The sequence below is a fragment of the Callorhinchus milii genome, unplaced genomic scaffold, assembly GCF_018977255.1.
Source record: "Callorhinchus milii isolate IMCB2004 unplaced genomic scaffold, IMCB_Cmil_1.0 Scaffold4, whole genome shotgun sequence".
NCBI lineage: Eukaryota > Metazoa > Chordata > Chondrichthyes > Chimaeriformes > Callorhinchidae > Callorhinchus > Callorhinchus milii.
This window is the reverse complement of record NW_024704745.1, coordinates 29,049,973-29,070,442: the sequence shown is the minus strand read 5'-3', so window position 1 is coordinate 29,070,442 and position 20,470 is coordinate 29,049,973. Positions and strand designations below refer to the sequence as shown.

The 20,470-nt window shown below is 39.6% G+C and overlaps 1 protein-coding gene across 1 annotated transcript in view; it reads left to right on the top strand.

Moving 5' to 3' along the window:
- The first annotated feature begins 287 nt into the window (after positions 1–287).
- Positions 288–20,470, top strand: part of LOC103178647 (protein diaphanous homolog 3-like) — a 108,901-nt gene continuing 88,718 nt past the window's right edge. The window contains exons 1-4 of the mRNA XM_007893498.1: positions 288–348; positions 8,121–8,216; positions 8,336–8,430; positions 10,654–10,755. Coding sequence (XP_007891689.1) covers positions 288–348; positions 8,121–8,216; positions 8,336–8,430; positions 10,654–10,755 — 354 coding nt within the window. The remainder of the gene's footprint in view (positions 349–8,120; positions 8,217–8,335; positions 8,431–10,653; positions 10,756–20,470) is intronic.

Below are 20,470 nucleotides of genomic sequence, written 5' to 3'. Positions count from 1 at the left end.
ATATAGCACCTCATCACGTCATTGAAATGTCTCAAAGTGCTTTATAGGATACAACAACAACAACTTGCATTAATATAGTGCCCTCCACGCTGGGTGGCATCTCAGATAGCTTAAAAGTGGTGGAGCCCAAGACCGAACCTGGGGGAGGGGGAAGATGACTCTGGGTGCTGTTGAAAAGGAAGGTCTTCAGGCACGACCTGAGGATAGGGAAGGAGGGGGCGAGGTGAAGGGGTTGAGGGAGGGAGTTCCAAAGTTTTGGGGCATAGTGGCTGAAAGCACGGCCGCCGATGGTGGAGCGGAGAATTCGGGACGTGGAGGAGGCCAAACCCAGTAAAGCGGAGGCAGCAGGTACAGCTGTGGGGAGAGAGGAGGTTAGAGAGATAGGGGGGTGCCAAATGAGGAATTTAAACACTAAGGTGAGGATCTCGAAGTCGATCTGCTCTGTGACAGGGAGCCAGAGGAGTTTGGCAAGAACTGGAGTAATCGGTGCGGGTGTACTGTACTGTAAAGTGCGGTGTATTTTGTGAGTGAGTGAGTGAAAAGTTGATAAATTTTTTGTCTTATCCAATGTTATCTTCTAGATAGCAGTTTTAACAATTTTTCATATAATTAAATCACACTATGTCATAATATGCCTGTGCATGTAAAACTAATTATTACATAGCTAACAAATTGGATTGCTTGAACTATTTGGGGATTATGGTCGCATTTACTTATTAACAGTTATGTGAAGGTAGATGTGCAGTTGTGACATTTATCCATAAAAGGATCTAACTGACAAACATGCAACATTTTATTGGACCTTCCTTTTGGCAATATGTTGCATTTAATGAAGGCCTGTCCTCTATTGCTTTAGTCAAAAGTATAAATATACAAAACCCAATATTATTAGTTCCGCTGTAGAAATACCAATTCTAGAGAATGCAAAAGCAAAGTTAAAAACAAATCATTTACTTAAGCTTAACATTAAGATCCTGGAAAGTAAAAAGCCAAAAAATGGTGCCTAAAACTCAGAAATATGTTACTTTCTGTACACTGAGGTTTCCAAAGTTGAGCATTCATTCACTGCACGATTGTATTTCCAAATTAAAGTTTGGAAAAAAAGTTGCATTTTTAAATTTTTTTTGAATTTATCATGTAAAGGATTATAGACGTCTGCAATTGAGGGGGGAAGTGATGAATTTGGCAAATCTAACAATTTTGAGGAGATCTGACAGAACAGCATTTTGGATCCATGTCAGAGGAAGATGTGGTGCAGCCAGAGACCTGTTAAAAGTCCAATATCAGCAATCACCAGAAACAAATCTATGTTTGGAAGAAGGCCAGGAAACCATACCCCGTGTCAATTGCTTTGAAAATATCAAGGACTGCAGTTGTGAATTTTGCTTTCACAATTTATGCTTGATCACTGTATTGTGAGATTAAAAGAATTATAAATTAAATGGTTGGAATCTGCAGCCAAACTGGCAACCAAATCGCAGATTACCATGGTTCAGTTGATGCAATAGCTTGTCAATTTGTTGTATTCATGAGTTTTGATAAAATTGGTTGTAGTCTTTTGTTGCTAGACTTTATTTTAATCCCTTCTTGCAGGAAGGTGTTAGGTGCTGCTTTCTATTGAAATTGAACCATCAGTTGATTCAACAGTGGAATAGGATGAGTATGAAAAACAGCCAATCATATACTTCAAAAAACTATCCATTTTGGGTTGGGAAACCATTTCAGGATTTCTGCATTGTTCCAGGAAAACTTTTAACTTTCTTGTAGCTGATTCTGATCCCAGCAGATTGAATTCAATCTATCCTTGTTCTCATCTTGAAATGGACTTGGCTCTTTGAATGTTGCTAATCACCGCTCTCACCATATGAAAGTAGACTCGCACAACTCTTACCTTTATAAATCGTATAATCGCCTTAGTGGTACATCTATCTTAGTTGTCAAAATCCAATTGATATTAATCACCTCCTAACTCATAATGACACTCCCTATCCTCTATTACTCCCACATTTACCGACTATAATAATAATAATAATCCTTGCATTTGATATAGCGCTTTTTCACATCGGGAGGACGTCCCAAAGCGCTTCACAGAACACACTGTAAAGTGAATTGACTGTATATTTGTGGGCGAACGCGGCAGCCAATTGCGCACAGCAATGTCCCACAAACAGTCGTAGATTGAAAAATGACCAATTTATTATTGTTTTTGGTTTTGAAGGGATTATTATTAGGTTCTGTGTGGAGTAAGGAAACTTGCCCAAGGTTTCGCCCTCTGCCTGGAATTGAACTCAGGTTTCTCACTTGCAAAAAGCGAGTGCTCTAACCACTGAGCTACAGGACTACATTAAATTAGGTATGCACAGTGTAGATTATTGATTAAATTGGATCTTATACAACTTCTAGTTTGCCTGCAACTCGGACCAAGTAAGTCATATTAAATGTTATTGTCCTGACTCATACAGTTTTGACTTATGTGAGTTTTACGGTACCTTGAAACTCTACAGTCTCGCCTCACCCTACCTTAGTGACCTCCCGACATGAAAGGCTCCATACAAATGTAAATTGCATTCATTCCGTTGCTGCACGTAGACAGAACGATATGTCTCACATCTTGGATCGATGCTGACTTTGCAGAAACATACCTTGTATCTCATGATATTATTACATATTAATGATTTGTTGCAATAATAGTTCAGCATATAAATGAAACCTCTATTGGGAATAATGGACCAGCAATGGATTACAACAACAACAACAACAAGATTTCATTTATAGAGTGCCTTTCACGTCGGGAGGACGTCCCAAGGCGCAACACGTCGTGGCCTGAATTCCTGAATGCCTGTCCCAAAACAACACGTTTCATTTGACAATGCAAATAGTATTATGTAAACTGCCACCTCCAATTTTTGTGCAATTGTTATAGGCAATAAAATTGATTTAATTGTACACAGCAATATCATTAGACTGATTCCATTAACAGCCAGCATGTTCGTTGCAAATACAGAAAGCGTTAAATAAGAAAAGTCCATTTGGTTCTTCAAGCTTATTCCACCATGCATAATGTATACCAACATTTAACCCTCTTAGCAAAGGTTCTATAAATGCTCCTTGACACACCAATTATTTGTCTTTCCCCACATCTTCATTTTTTATTCCTGTTCCATTTATCTTCAATTCCTCAGTACTTATTTGGTTTTATTGTAGTTTTATAGCTTTGCCAGCCAAGAAGCTCCTCCTAGAATTGTGGCCACTCTCCAACACTGATGTCTACTTGTTATACAATGCTCTGCTTTGAAATATTGCGGTATATCTGTTAAGGAGGATAATGATTGATCACATTTCCTTCGAGTTTGGGTTGTGTTTTTAAAACCATGCTACTCTGTGATTCTAGTGCATTGATATGGAAGCATGCATGAAATATATTTCCAAGCGTTTCAGTGATACTCAGTCTCATTAAGTTCCATTTTGCAGTACCAGGTATACAGAATCTGAGTGCGATACATTAATGCCAATGCAACCTTAAGGAACATAATTCAGAAAAATAAAATTTTTGTTTGCATTTGTACCAAAATTAAAAGAACCATTATTTGTGTCCCCCTATGCTATTCTGGTATAATGTAATCAGTTTTTATTTGACTTTCAAATATTTAACCCCACCCCTCCGACCCTCCTGATGCCAAACTCCGGCTTGGGTGCAAATCCTTGATGGTCCAGTTCCTTGGGATGTCTTCTCGACTTGAAAGGTGCTATACAAATGTAATTTGTTGATGTTTAAATGTAATACCTGTATGTAGTACATTCTATTATTAGAGAAGCAACATTAAATTAACACTTGAGTTTAGAAGCGCCATATAAACCTTTCTATATTTAATCTCGAGAAAAACTACTATAGGTCCTACAGTAAACACTAAAATCTACTAACATTCTGTGGCTAACGAAGGAAAATCAAATATCCTGTTGTCTGATTAAGTCTTATATGTTCCTCAGAAGAACGTAGTCTAATGTGGAAATATTACTTTTTTGTGTTCTGTGTAACTGAATCAGTTGGGTAACAATAAATTTGTTAACCTAAATATTCTTAGTAACATATATTGCACATGTACTGTCTAAATTACTAAATATGACAACATTATATTCCATTCTAAAATTAAATTAATTTTTTTATTCTGAAATATATGGGCATGTTTGTATATAGAAACATTAGCGTGTTCCTAATACTAAAAATGCATGCAGAAAATTTGTTAAACAGTCGCCTTACATTGCATTTCGCATGTCTGCAAAATGTTCAAAACTCTTTTCATTTGTTTGCAGGTATTAAATGATTTTATGTGACATTTAGCTGTGCTTAGTCTGATAAACAACGCACGTTTTACTCTCTTGTCACTCAACACTTATCCTTCATTCTCTGTACTGTGCTTTTTTTCCCAGCAATATACCACCTTCAAGAAAATCTGTTATTTTACATAACAGACAATCCATCTTTAGTCATCACTGTAATTTAAGATGCCACCAGGGCCATCCAAACCCGAGGTCTTGATCTTAATGTTCCTGGGTTATCGTGTAGCCTGTGAGCAATGAAATTTTAAAGAATTCTCAAGCGTTTTTCGAGCTACAGAGATGAAATTGATCAGTATTTGGACATCTGGTTTATTATTTAAAATCATTATATAATCTGGGTTTTCTAGTTCTCAGATCTATTTAATATATGAACTGTACAGTTCGAAGTGATGCTTCCATTCATCTATTTGTGCTGCTCTAAACAAAACCTGTATGCAGGCAATTGGAACCTCTGAAAATACTAAATCCCCTTTATCTCCAACACTGTATCTTTGATCAGGTAAATTGCCTGCAGTGAGCTGTTGGTTCTTTAATGGTCTGTTCTTCTCACTTTTCTGTAATTAAAGTAATGAACTGATTCTATTCTGTAGAGACAAATTATGAGGTTACAGTAGCTGCATGCAAGATGTAGTTCCTTTTTCTCAAGGTTGTCTTATATTAAGAAACATCCTACTGCTCTCAGTACTAACAGGGGACATCTTTAGCCTTGGGCAAAATAACTGGACAATTGTTGGCAATCCACTGTAATGTTTTTATTCCAAGATATACGTACATTCTGTTTAATGCTATTCTATAAGGTTAGTCAATTTCATCATCTAGATCAGATAAGGTAGAGAAACCATTAATGGATATCATTCACAACATTGAATTTGCTTGAAGCAATCTTTTGTGAAAGATTCAGGAATGTAAAGGAAGCAATTATGTGAATAGCAGTTTTACCTTTTTTTCTAAGAGTTATGAAGAAGAAAAATACTAAGGTGTTGGAAAATCTCTGTCTCGCCCTCTCCTTTGCTTCCTTCAAGATCCATCTCAAGACCCTCTTCGACCGTACCTTTGGTCACCCTCCTTCCCCTCTGCCCTCACCCTCCCCAATCCCGACCCCCAGCTCGGGTCCGAAACCTTGATTCCAGCACCTTGGAATGTACTCCCGATGTGAAAGGTGCTATACAAATGCAATTTTGTGTTGTATTGTAAATAAAAATATATAAAAATGCAGTTTAAGAAACCAGGAGCATGGAAAGTGCTTTTCCTCTTTATAGGAACTGTACATCAAAGCCAAACCTTACATTAGCTATTTTGATTCCTTTGCTGCTGATTCTGAAGGACTTGAAGCAACCTCTCCTGATGAGGACCCATGTAAGTCTTTTGCAAGGATAGAGTTTAAGATGCCTTCTGGTGTTCTTTTCCAGGAGAAATTCCTAACGTTTGTTAAGTAAATATCTTTTGTTAGAATTTGGCCCCTTGAAATCCATGCAGCTGCTTATACCATGTTTATTTGTTAAACTGCCTTATAAATGCAAATAAACTAATTTAGCCTTTTATATAATTCTGAATCAAAATCTGACCTTTAGTTATTCTAAATGTGTATGCAACTTTTTTTTAACTGATTCCTGGCTACCTGTCCTTATCACGATAGAGTATCTACTGCTGGAAATTGTGCATACTTAAAAGTTAGTTGAAATTAGAATGGGGCTTGGCTTTAATATTCTCTCCACGGATCAGTAAACTGTCAATACTCATTCTCTAGACTCCCATATGAAAAATGGCCTTTTAGCCAAGGTATCCTCGTGCTTCTGGTACAAATTGAACTGTGCTCCAGAAGAAGAGAAAGGGAGCCAGAAGAGGGAAAAATTGGCTTTAAAAAAGACAGATTTACGAAAGAAACTTTATTTTACTAATTAATTTTATTCATGCCAATGTTCTTTTAACTTCTTTTCTAAATGGAAATTTGGCAAACACTTTCTTTACTTTGAACCAGTTATTGTTGATCTCCCCAAAAATATTGCCATAAGATTTATCATTTATGAAGTGGCTTATGTAGACAGATGCTGCTGTATAAGACCTACTTTTGCTGGTGTAGGCAGACAAACAGTAGGCAGTCCCAGCAGAGAGNAAAAAACTGGCAACTCATTGAGTAAGGTTGCAGAGTCAAGGTTATCCTTTACCATTCCTAGTGAATGTTTCCTACCGGATTATTCCAAAAAATATTTATATTGCAGGCACATAGCAGGTGGGCTTAGGTGCTCTGCCCACTTTACATACAGGTAGTTTACAGGCATGGAAAGAGAAAGATGAAGAGCAGAATCCATTTCAATCATTAGGATTTGATTTTTTAAAAAGATAATTATTTAATAGTGAAAGGAATAATGAGCTCTTGTAAGACTTCTCTTCACACACTAATTTGGAGGAGAATCTGTACGGACCATTGATTAGACTAACATTTTAATGGCAACTGAAATTTGTAGTTATATTTCAGAATACTGCACTATGCCTTTTATTCCTTCCAAAGTAAATCTTATTCTGGCCAGTGAGCTGCATCATTTGGCGGAAACTGCAATACTATTTTATTTGGAAATCGTTTATGGATCCGAGATTGTTCTAACTGAAATCTTACTTGGATCCTTGGATTTAAATTTTTTTTTAAAAAAATTTTTTTTTTTGAAAATTGGGTTTCGCCCGCAAATATACAGTCAATTCACTTTACAGTATATTCTGTGAAGCGCTTTGAGACGTCTAGAAGACGTGAAAAGCGCTATATCAAATGCAAGAATTATTATTATAAAGTCTGTATTGTGCAAAGTGGTACTTTTAGATTCGTGAACCCAAGAAAAGAATTGTCAATTTCAACAATAAAGAATCAACGTAAGCTTATGTCCTCTGAAATGGTTTTCAAATATCTACGAATTATACTTTTAATTCCCAACATGAAAGATGATATACTAATGCAATTTGTTGGTTGTTATTCATTTATTTTAGATTTTCTTCTCAAGGGCCCTTATCCCCATTTTTCAGTCAAACTGGTATATATCCAAGAACAATTACTGTAAATTTGTGTTTTAGGTCATTTTATAAAACTCACTCACAAAAAAAATGGACTGTTGTGCTCCAAGGTTAGCTGCTTTCAAGTTAATAAAATCAACAGATGTAGATTAGTAAATGTTAACTGAAACATTAAGCATTCTATCAATGGGGAGATAATATCCGCACTAACATCTATATAGATTCAAAATAAATATTTATCCATACAAGCCTATGATGTGTCTATTAGTTATTATTGTCAGTAAACCATTTGAAAGAATGTCTATCGTGTTAGCACATTTTTGATAAATATGTTTTTAATCTGACCAATATCATTTACTCTGAATATATTTTTTATGTAAAAAAAATAAGTATAACTTGATTTAACTAAAAATCATTGTTGCTTCTCAGAGTTTGTGTTGATCAAGTAGTAGCCCGACTTTTTATTTAGAATTCTGTCTTGCTTGTTTGGGCCAGCTTCCTCAGACTTTGCTTGTGGTCTTTGTAGTGCCATAAGGTTAAATTATTTGCAATTAATATGGATTGATTTATTCTTCCAAACCACAGCATATTTTGCTGTAAAAAGTATTCCTCCATATTCCTACATGTCCCTCTGCTCCAGTTATAAATGTCTTTGCTTTCAAAAATCTACCTGTTTATTATTTAGGAAATAAATATGTTGATAGATGCGGTGATATACATTACACACAGACAGTTGGTGGAACTAATGTTTTGAAATGCAGAAATTAACTTGTATCTCACAGGCAAAAAAGACGATGAAGAGAGTGAGGAGAAAAAAACAATTAAGAAGAAAGTTAAGGAACTGAAAGTCCTAGAGCCTAAGATAGCACAGAACCTCTGTAAGTGAAAGATTCATTTCCAGAATTTGACATTTAGTAACTTTTTAATTTAAACACTGACTTAATGTGGAAAAAAAGAAGTCCTCAAATATTGTTATTTCTGTACATGTTTCTTACAGCTATTTTTCTAGGATCATTTCGAATGCCTTATGAAGAGATCAAAATAATTATTTTGGAAGTGGATGAAAAACAACTGACTGAGTCTATGATCCAGGTATTTTTTTCTCTCTTATTTGGTTAGTCTTGGGTTCACCTTTACTTTTCTCTGAGGGCTTCACTTATCAATATTTAAATCCTTCTATGGAAGCTCATTTACGCAAAAATTCCTTTCTATAACTTAGGGTTCAACAGAAAAATCAATATACATTTCAAACAAAAGCCATATTTGAAGTTGAGATTAGCTCTATTGCCCGTATTCTTGATTGAATGTGTATTGACTCTATTCACAAAAAATAATTTGCAGTAAGGTCAACTTGCATTACGTTAGTAGACAACAGTCCTAGGATTCAATAAATTTTTGTTCATAAGTAAGTAGAATCATTCTGATTACTAGTATATCCTGTTGTAATGTCATTGCCATAAAGTTTGGTAATAATTGAATTCAATATTTTTTTGATGTCGAATTGCCTCCTTTTATGCTGTATAATTCTATGATTCTATTAAGAGAGAAGTCGATAATTATTTGTGGAAGGCAAGTTTGCAAGGCTATAGGGCAAGAGCGGGGTAGTGGGATTGATTTGAATAGCTCTTTTCAAAGAGCGAGCATTGACACAATGGGCTCCTTGTGTACTGTATAATTCTATGATTTTATGATGTCAAAGCATAAAATTCCCATTATTGCGAGAATAGAGTGAGTAGGCTAGGTTGTCCATTGCACAAATACACAGCCTAATCTACCATAATGGGATTTTGCAGGACTCACAGTGCATGACCTTACCTACTCGTGTTATTATCATGATGCACTACCGTAGTATATCACAAGAATAGTAAAAGTAAGTTAGGTTGTGAATAGTGAGGCTAGTAAAATCACATTAAGAGAATAGTGTGAATAGGTTAGGTTGACATTGGGAGGGCAGCCAGACAATTTGCACAGCTTGCCCCAGTGATGTTGCTCATATGAGTTATAAACCACAGAAGTGTTGACAGGCCTTGGCAGTTTTGTACTCATGGTAATAATGTGGGTTGAAATCTTCTGGATCCCAACAGCCATGTTATAGTGGGGTTTTCCTGTGTATTAATATCACTTTTGTTGCCAAAGTTGTTAAAATTTCTCAATTAAAAATACAATGATCAAATCAGCCTTTATTGATGTGTCAGAATCTTGCACACACTACTATCAAAGACTCAAAATAAGGTGATTTAAAAATACACTTATTGGAAAAACACAGAAAATTAAATATTCATTTATACCATTATGTGTATTGATTAATGTATGAATATTTGATAGAAACTCGTAACATTTTGAATATAATCTCTGACAAAGCTATACTGCATTAATATGAAATGTTCTCATAAATAGTGGTATCAGTTCATGTTCACAGTTTAAGGTCACATCATTTTCCCATAATTGTTTAAACAATACTTTTGCAATGATTGTGCCCAGCATCGTGGCAATGCTTTGAATGAAAATAACGGGTATTGAAATGTATTTAAATATAGTACCCATAACGTCAAATGACTCGAGTTCCAGAAATATCACTTTTGTTGCCAAAGTTGCGATAATTTCGCAATTAAAGACACAATGAATCAAACTGTATTTGTAGGCAAACCTGGCACTTAAATTGCAAAATTTTATCTAGATTTGCTGGCCAGGAGAAACTCCCTTCTGTTTTGGAATAGTGCTCTGCAATTTTTAATGTCCACCACAAGAGGCACATAAGGCCTCAGATTAACATCTCATCTGAAGGATGGCTCCTCTGATAATGAATGCAATGTTCTGTCAGCACTGTGTTGGAGTTTCAGCCTGGACTATGATTTTATAAGGATAGGGCTTGAAGCACTTTGAGATGCTGCCTCAAATGAAGAGTGCTATATAATTGTAAATTGCTGTTGTTAAACTTAAAACCTGAATCTAAATAATTGACAGTCTACAGAAGTGTCAGACTGGCTCAGTTGGTAGCACTCTTGCTTTCAAGTCAGAAGATTGTGGATCAAGCCGAAATTTGAGACTTTGAACTCATAGTTTACACTGAAATTCTCCAGCTAAAATTGGTCAAACATGCTTATCTCTTGCATTATTTCCAAACATGATAAGTGTTAGCAATATTTTTACTTTCATTATTTTTTCTCTCTCTGTTCCCTTCGAAGGTCTTCCAATGCCATATACCTTTCCTCCTATACACCTGAGAGATTTTGTGGAAACCAGTACAAAATGTTAGATGAAGTATATAGACATGTATATAAAAGTGTCTCATTCGGCTTTTTGATATGTCAACAGAACTTGGTAAAACATCTGCCAGAACAGGAGCAAATGCATACTTTGGCACGTTTCAAAAATGTGTATCATAGCTTGTCAGAGCCGGAGCAGTTTGGGGTTGTGGTGAGTATTCTATTGATCAGAAATGCAAATTTCATACCTTGTTTGCATAAGGACTGTTAAACACACTCTTTTCAAGATAGTTTAAGATCATCATCTAAGCTTTATTGTTGCAACCATCAAATTGCGTTGCTTGAGCATAGAATAAACGATGACTATTTTTTAACGTTTTACATGATAACATGTAATTGCTAATTTGTTTGGAGCCTGTAAGGATGCAAAAGGAAATTGTTTGAAGGTCAGTTATGTTGAATATTATATGTTGAGGCTGGCAACGTGTAGGTTTGGGATTTATATGTACTAGTGGTATCAAATATTGACCTATTTTACAACAACAGCAATAAAATCACATTTGTATTTTTTAGGCTTCCTATGTTCAAACAAATGCAACAACAACAAAATTATATTTGTATAGTGACTTTCACGTCGGGAGGAAGTCCCAAGACACTAGACAATCAGTGTTTCGGAACCCGAGCTGGTGGTTGGGATTGGGGAGGGTGGACGGTAGGGGGGAAGGATGATGATCGAAGGCACAGTCGAAGAGGAGAGTCTTGAGACTGGTCTTGAAGGAGGCAAGGGAAGGGATGAGGCGGCGGGACTGCGGGATGGAGTTCCAGAAGATGGGGGCAGAGTGGCTGAAATGGCTCCAATGGTGGGGCAGGCAAGGCGGGGGGCGTGAAGCAGGCCGTGAAGCAGGCCGGAGGCCGCTGAGTGGAGGGAGTTGGTAGGATGGTAGATCGCAGAGGCTAAAGAGGGCTTTGAAGGTGAGAACCAGGATCTTGAACTGTATCCTCTGCGTGATGGAAAGCCAGTGGAGTCGGGCGAGGATGGGGGTGATAGGGTTGAGGAGCCTGGTGCTAGAGAGGACTCAGACTGCAGAGTTCTGGATGATCTGCAGCCTATTGAGGGAGGAGTTGGGGAGGCCGACAAGTTTGCATAGTCAAGCCTGGATGTTATGAATGCATAACATCCCACATTGAGCTTAATGCACAAATCTTACCATTTATCCAATTATTTCTTTATTTGAAAAAATAATTAATACCCACCCAATATAGATCATAAGAGTAGTAATTGTATCATATTTTTAATGTTGAATGACTGAATATATCAATGAACTATGCAAGAAAAAATATATCCATGAAATGCAATACACTGTGTTTACCTAACTAAAACTAGTTATACAATTTGAGGTATTTTAAATAGAAAAAATATGTCACCATCTGTATTCATATAGGCATAGACAATTACAGTGCCCTACAGTTTAGTGTTTGAAAAATGATATTACAAAGATTGTCTTTAGATCAGATAGTTTTGAGAAATTTATGTGATGTGTTATTGATTTTTCTCTCTCATAGCTACCTGAGGTAGGCCAGCAAAAGGAATAATGTCATTTGTCATTGATCTGTCAGTGAATTGCATCAGTTCTATGACCATTTTTGCTTCAAAATCTAAGAAAGTGAATGCAATGTTAGTAAGAATTCAAGTTATACTTATCATATTACACACTTCATATCAAAATGTGTAGTTGATGTCTACACATCTATATGTCAGCCTGGCTTAGTTGGTCGTGCTTTCACCTCTGAGTCAGAAGATTTGTAGGTTTAAGCCCCACATTGAGACTTGAACCCTATAGTCTGCTGACACTCCAATGAACTTTGTTTTAAGTCCCAGAATCATCCTGGTTTTTAAGAGTCATGGCATTATAAAGCAAGAACTGACCGATCCATTTGGGTTTCGGCTTCCAGTCTTGAGAACTTATCTAAAGCATCCCTATTGCCTTCTCTGAACTCCTCTTCAACACTTCAATCTTTTGGAAGGTAGGGTCAGTAAATCTGAAATATGACTTATCAGTTATCAGTTAACTATTCAAAGGGTAGAATAAGTTGTTTTGATATATTATCAGATGTTGTTAGGATGCTATCTATTATTTAATTATCGTTATTGATAAAAGATTTGCATTGACCAGAAGTTTTCATTAAGTGATCAATAATAGCATCAAATCTTTTCACTAGGTACAAATATTCCTAATTTCCTATTGCTAAATAGAATCAAAGAAACTCGTAAGGCACTGTCCTTGAATGGTTTAGGTCGTACCTTTCTCACCGTCTTCACTTTGTCTCGACGAATGGCTTCTCCTCCACCCCCCGTACTGTCTCATGTGGTGTCCCTCAGGGCTCTGTCCTCGGTCCCCTCCTCTTCACCCTCTATATGCTCCCCCTCGGTGACATCATCCGCAGACATGGAGTTAACTTCCACATGTATGCGGATGACACCCAACTCTACCTTTCCTCCTCTACTCTCAACTCCACGACCACCGATGTCCTGACAGCTGCCTGTCCGACATCGAGTCCTGGACGAGAGACAACTTTCTTCAGCTCAACGTGCGAAAAACCGAGGCCCTCCTGATTGGCTCACGTCAGCGCCTCCGCACCTCAGGCGCTGATACCATCAGCATCCAAGGCTACACTCTCCACCTCTCAAAGCCAGTCAGGAACCTCGGCGTTTTGTTCGACCCTGAGCTGTCCTTTCTCCCTCACATCCGCACCACAACTGGCACCGCCTTCCATCACCTCCGGAACATCGCCAGACTACGGCACTACCTCACCCCTCACGCTGCTGAAACCCTGGTCCACGCCTTTGTCACCTCAAGGCTGGACTATGGGAACTCTCTCCTCGCCGGCCTTCCCGTACCTCCCTCCACAAGCTGCAGGTCATTCAGAACTCTGCAGCTCGTGTACTGTCCCGCACCAGGCTTCGGAACCACATCACTCCCACCCTCGCTCGCCTCCACTGGCTCCCCATCCCCCAGAGGATTGATTTCAAGATCCTCATCCTCACCTACAAGGCCATTCACGGCCTTGCTCCCTCCTACCTCTCCAACCTACTATCCCCCTACCTACCTGCCCGTACCCTCCGTTCCTCTGGCTCTGGTCTGCTCCACGTCCCCCGCCCCAACCGCCCTACCATCGGTGGCCGGGCCTTCAGCCTCTCAGCCCCCAGGCTCTGGAACTCCATCCCCCAGTGCCTTCGCCTTGCTTCCTCCCTTTCCTCCTTCAAGGCCGGTCTCAAAACCTTTCTCTTTGACGGTGCCTTCAGCTCCCCTCTCGACTCTCTTCCCCTCCTCGCTCCCTCCCTTCCCTCCCCTCACCCTGACCATTTCCCCCCTCCTTGCTCCCTCCCCTCACCCTGACCATTTCCCCCCTGCTCGGGTCATGACCCAACTGTGCAGCGCCTTGGAACGTCCTCCTGACGTGAAAGGCGCTTTATAAATGGAATCTTGTTGTTGTTGTTGTTGTAATGCAGAAGAAGGCAATTTGGCACATTGTGTCTGCTGGCTTTTTAAAAGAGCAATCCAACCAGTCCCATTTATCTGCCATTTCCCCATACCCTTATGAGTTACTCCCTTTTTGGATGTTCAGTTTTCTTTCAAAAGCTAAATTAATTCTGCTTCGACCACTGTATTCAGGAGGGCATTCATAATAACTGCCTAAAAATATCTCTAAACTCCCCATTTGTTCCATTGCTAATTATCCTAAATTGATAACCTCTAGTCACTGATTCACCAACCAATGAAAATATTATATTATTAAAATATTTTTTCTGTAACAACTCGTAAGTGTCCCTTGCATTTATGTTTGTCACTAAAGTCCATTTGCCATTCCTTAGCACATTTACTTAATTTGTTAAGATCTTCAGTGCAAATTATCATTATCCTGTAGCCTGTAGTAAATGTGAACAAATATTGAAATGCTACAAATAATGTTTCCTTCAAAGTCATCTATGGATACTGTGAACAGCAAAATAACTAGAAAAGACCTTTGCCACTACCTAGATGGAACTTTTCCATTTATCATTGCCTTCTGCTTTCTATTGCTCCCTTGTAATTAGTTTGAGGTTTTTTTAAAATGCAGATTTTACAGTACTAAGTAATATGAGAAAATTGTTAGCATGTCCACACATTGCACTAGTTTCTGCAGGTCATTCAGAACTCTGCAGCTCATGTACTGTCCCGCACCAGGCTTCGCGACCACATCACTCCCACCCTCGCTCGCCTCCACTGGCTTCCCATACCCCAGAGGATCGAATTCAAGATCCTCATCCTCACCTACAAGGCCATTCACTGTCTTGCTCCCTCCTACCTCTCCGACCTACTATCCCACTACTTACCTGCCCGTACCCTCCGTTCCTCTGGCTCCGGTCTCCTCCACGTCCCCCACCCCAACCACCCTACCATCGGTGGTCGGGCCTTCAGCCTCTCAGCCCCGAGGCTCTGGAACTCTATCCCCTAGTGCCTTCGCCTTGCCTCCTCCCTTTCCTCCTTCAAGGCCGGTCTCAAGACCTTTCTCTTTGACCGAGCCTTCAGCTCCCCTCTCGACTCTCTACCCCCTCCTCGCTCCCTCCCTTCCCTCCCCTCACCCTGACCATTTCCCCCCTGCTCGGGTCCTGACCCAACTGTCCAGCGCCTTGGGACGTCCACCCGACGTGAAAGGCGCTCTATAAATGAAATCTTGTTGTTGTTCGTTAATCTACGGGTCCCAACCCTGGTGTGAGAAAACTTTTGATTCCTCACAATTTTTAAGTTCATAGCTCAATTTATTTGTTCCTGTATCCATCTTCTAGCAAAATACAATATATTATTTTCAAGGAAGCTCACTGCTTTTCACATGCCTGTATTAAAACCATATTTGATCACCCATTGCAGAAAAATGACTATATCTCACTGTATGAGCACAAATAAATGCAAATAACAAATTCAAATAACAAACAGTGGACTTGCATTGGTTGGTATGCTATTGAAGCACAAATAGAAGAAAAAAGTGTGCAATAAATTAAACTTGTATGGAGAATGTTGTGGGTGTGACACATTTGTTGCATCTGATTTGAATAGAACCCATGGAATGCAATCCAAGAACTCATGCCTTTGCTATTCGAATGTTTAAAAACTAACTTGTAAACTGAGGAGAGCAAGGATTTATTTTCCACTTCCTCTGGAGAGTAGAGCCTGAAAAGCAAATTTTAAAATAGGATATTTTGATATCCCGCCAGGCCAATCAATTTACAGTTAAAAATGGTTTGCCAATCGATCTCTAAGTTCCAGTCTATAGAAATGAATCTTTGACAGAGGCTCTGTCACCTTGTGGTTGCCTCATATTTAACATTAAACATCGCAAACTCACTTTCAAATTGACACTGGCAATAATTGAACACTGATAATAGTTTTGGAATGTCGCAAACGTACGCCATATTTTTTTCTTTAGTTTGTCAGACCCACTGTCCCCACTATATTTGTTCCCACATCAAATAATTTTGAACTGTACTGCTGTTAAATTTTGCCAAGTTTTTAGCAAAGTGGTAATGCTATTTGTAAGTAAAATGGGAAACTTGTAAGCCTGAAAACAAGGCACCAATCAGCTGATTATCTATACTAATAAAGACAAAGTGTCTGTGTGTCTATCTGTGTATCCGCCAATAACGCAATAACCGATTGATGTGGAGACCTGATTTATACCTCAACAGAAAGGTGTTGCATGTGTGTCATGGCCATTGTTTTTTGGGATGAGCTATATTTAAAAAATGTTTTAATTAAACCCCAAAATATGGATGGTTTCTGCAACAAGGTAGCCACAGAGGAAAGCACACACCCTTCCAAAGAGATACATCTATACTAATATATCTGCAACAAATGTATGGCAGTTTTTCTGCCTTGCAATAACTCAACCTGCCGGATCACACGGTAAACCCCTTCGCTTAGCGTAGCTTTGATAGGAATCCTCCCACAGGAGTCCTCCCAAAAGGAGACCTTCCACAGGAATCCTCCCAGCTGAGTACAGGTAAAGATGAAATGTGTCTGTCTGTGTGTCAATCTACCTTCCATATTGAATCCTCTACATCTTTACTTAATCTTCGCGGACCTTGCCTGGTTCGATTCCTATCTCTCTCACCAAACTCCATGACCCCATCTCCCCCATTCTCGCCCGACTCCATTGGCTCCCTATCCTTCAGAAGATCCAGTTAAATATCCTGGTCCACACCTACAAAGCCCTCCACGGTCATGCCCCACCCTACCTCTGCATCTTCCTAACCCCCTATCAACCCGCCCGCTCCCTCGTCCCCCGACCCATCCGCCCACCATTGACGGGAGAGCCTTCAGCCACTCTGCCCCCAACCTCTGGAATTTCATCTCCCAATCACTCCGCCTCGACCACTCCTTAGCCTCCTTCAAGTCCCGCCTCAAGACCCTCCTCTTCGACCATGTCATCGGCCACCCTCCTTCCCCTCCCCTCTCCCCCCCGACCCCCGCTCGGGTCTGAAATGCTGTACACTGTCCAGCAACTTGGGATGTACTCCCGACGTGAAAGGCGCTATACAATTGTAATCTTGTTGTTTGGTTACAAGCGAAGCCACAACGGGGATTTCTCTAGTAACATAATAGAGACAGTCTGAAATTTCGATTGTTCTCTCTTTGATGAAGACCCTTACAGTGAGAGGGAATCCTGAATGAACAAAAAAAGTATAAATTCACATAATGGATTATTTTTCTTCTGCAAACCCACCAAGAATCTGAAATGATGAAAAATAGGAAGTCATGAACTTCTCATTTGTCAGAATCTAGAAACTGCTGCATGTAGCTCAATAGGTCTTTGCACAGCAACAACACATGTGATCATCACTAGCTTCTTGCAAAATTACCCTTTGAATTTTCAAATAAATAGCATCATTTTGCTGCAGAACTGTCCAGATGATGATTGCAGCCTATATACCTATAGCTATAAAAGAGTTTCAGCTCTTTTACTTGAAATTTTTATTGGTTGGTTGTTAACGATTTGATAACTTAATGAATGCATAAGTCGAGTCTTTATTTAAAAAAAACGCTTTTAATTATCATTAACAGGCCAGTAACATTCCTGTTGATGTGTAGCTAGGGATAAATGTGAAAGCTGGTAGACAATGTAATGAATTTAAAACTGCCCAGGGGGCAGCTCTTTTGGATCAGATTTGGTCTATTTCCATTTTCAACAAGAATTAGAGGATTGCAGTACACATCAACGCGTTATCATTGCAACAACTTAGATGAGTATCTAGAAAATCACAGTTTTGTAGTAATTGCCTTAGGCCAAGTGGTTGAAATTGGGGAAGAAGGGACCAAGTTATAATTTATTCCAAATGTTCCTCAAAGACGTGAGATATTGGGAGTTCAATAATTACTACAATTTTCAAACTGAAACCAAGTTACCCAGTTGAATATTCTTTTCAAACAAAATGAAGCTGGTCTCATTTTAGGCTTCCTATGTTCAAACAGAAGCAACAAAAACAACAAAATTACATGTGTAAAGCGCTTTTCCATCGGGAGGAAGTCCGAAGACGCTGGACAATCAGTGTTTCAGACCCGAGCTGGGGTCGGGATCGGGGAGGGTGGAGGGCAGAGGAGGAAGGAGGGTGACTGAAGGCACGGTCAAAGAGGAGGGTCTTGAGACGGGTCTTGAAAGAGGCAAGGCAGGGGGTGAGGTGGAGGGACTGCGGGATGGAGTTCCAGAGGGTGGGGGAAGAGTAGCTGAAGGCCCGCCCACCAATGGTGGGGCAGGCGAGGCGGGGGGACATGAAGCAGGTCAAAGCCCGCTGAGTGGAGGGAGCAGGCAGGTTGGTTGGGGGTTAGGAGGTTGCAGATGTAGGAGGGAGCAAGACAATGGAGGGCTTTGAAAGTGAAGACCAGGATCTTGAATTGTATCCTCGGTGTGATGGGAAACCAGTGGAGTCGAGCGAGGATGGGGGTGATAGAGTTGTGGAGCCTGGTACGTGCTGCAGAGTTCTGGCTGATCTGCAGCCTGTGGAGGGAAGAGTTGGGGAGCCCGACAAGCAGGGAGTTTGCGTAATCGAGCCTGGATGTTATGAATGTGTGTATGAGGTTTTTTTTAGCTGTCTGCGGTGTGAGACAGTGGGAGGATCCTGGGATCTTGCTGAGTTAGAAAAATGCGGAATGGGTCATGGCACGGATGTGGGGTATGAAGGACAGTTGAGGGTCAAACGGGACGCCGAGGTTCCTTATTGGCTCCGGAGACGTAGAGTGCATCCTTGGAGGGAGATGCTGTCAGTGCCCGAGGTATGGAGGTGCTGATGGGAGCCAAGCAGGAAAGTCTTGGTCTTGTTGACATTCAACTGCAAGAAGTTAGCTCTCATCCAGGACTTGATGTCCGACAGGCAGTCTGTGAGGACAGCAGCGGTCTTGGAATCGAGGGTGGTGGCAGAGTTGGGTGTTATCTGCATACATGTGGAAGTTGACCCAATGTCTGCAGATGATGTCACCAAGAGGGAGTATACAGATATTGAAAAGGATAGAGCCAAGGACAGAGCCCTGAGGGATGCCACACGTGATAGTGCAGGCACTGGAGGAGAAGCCATTAGTGGCAACAAAATGGAGAACGTGGGATAATGCTGACTATTTAATCAGTTACTCTGTTTCGATTTGTTGATCACATATGAAACAAATTTCGTTTGTAAAATAGAAAATTGCATCAATAATGTCAACATTATATCAGCTGTTAAATTTTACAGTTTTGTAAAATGACTTTCATAATTGAATTTTGAGCACTGCTGCACCCTTTCAAATTGTATTCCCTTATCGCCCTCCCTATCCCAGATTCTGCTCCACACAACTTCGAAGTGTTCTGAAACACTACTCTGCGTGGAGGGTGCTATATGAGTGCAAGTTGTTGTTGTTGTCGTCATATGGCCTGCTAAAGGGCCTATGTGGTTGCTCTGTACACAAGTGGAGCAGCTTAGATTACAGTCTCCTATTGATTTTCCTTCCCAGTGAGGAAATGCCCAAACTCAGAATGACCCTGAAGGTGAAAGGAAATAATGAACGGTCTTACAGAAATAGTTTTACCCAGAAAATTGATAGATCAGTGAGAGCAAATGCTCAGTTGTACCAACTCCTTCAGTAAGATCTTATCAATGTCTTATTCTGAAAGCGCACTATAACATATATCTCTAGGTCTGGGATTCCCAAACCAGGGTCTGCGGGTCCTGGGGAGCTGCGAGATGGTTTCAGGGGGGCTGTGAGGCACTGAAATTGTTATTTGTTTGTGGTCATTTCAACTGTAACGTCAGCTTGCACCTGCGTTTTGCATATTTGAAAGATAGAATATATATACTTTTAAATGTTCTTCTTAAATAAAATGCAAGCACTTCAGATACTGAAGATATATATATTCTCTGTCAAAGTGCTAATATGGTACATATTTATGTGCTGGTGCAAAACAGACAAATGGCTAATTGATGTGTGTGACCAAGTAGAATCGTCTGAGTTAGTCCAAGGCAAAAAAAACAATTGCTAATGCTACATCATATTGAGCCAGTCCTACTCCATTTAAATAAACCAGCCAGAATACATGAACGTAAAAAAATAAACTTGTATAGTTAGTGTCGCAGTGCTTTGTCAGGATTGTTCTTGACAACAGACAATTTAATGAAAGAACACTCAGAAATTGTATCTGTTACTGTTGATGTTAATCACTTTCACGTGGACATGTAAGCCATGTAATATGACTTTTAATGGGCTTTATCTTGTCACAACATCTCTAGCAATATAATTTTACCATGAAAGCACTTCAACTGATAAATTTAACAGATTAGAAAGCTCTTACTCCTATTAGAATGACAGGAGTTACTGCTGTAACAAAAACAGAGAGAGCTGGGAGCACTCAGCAGGTCAGGCAGA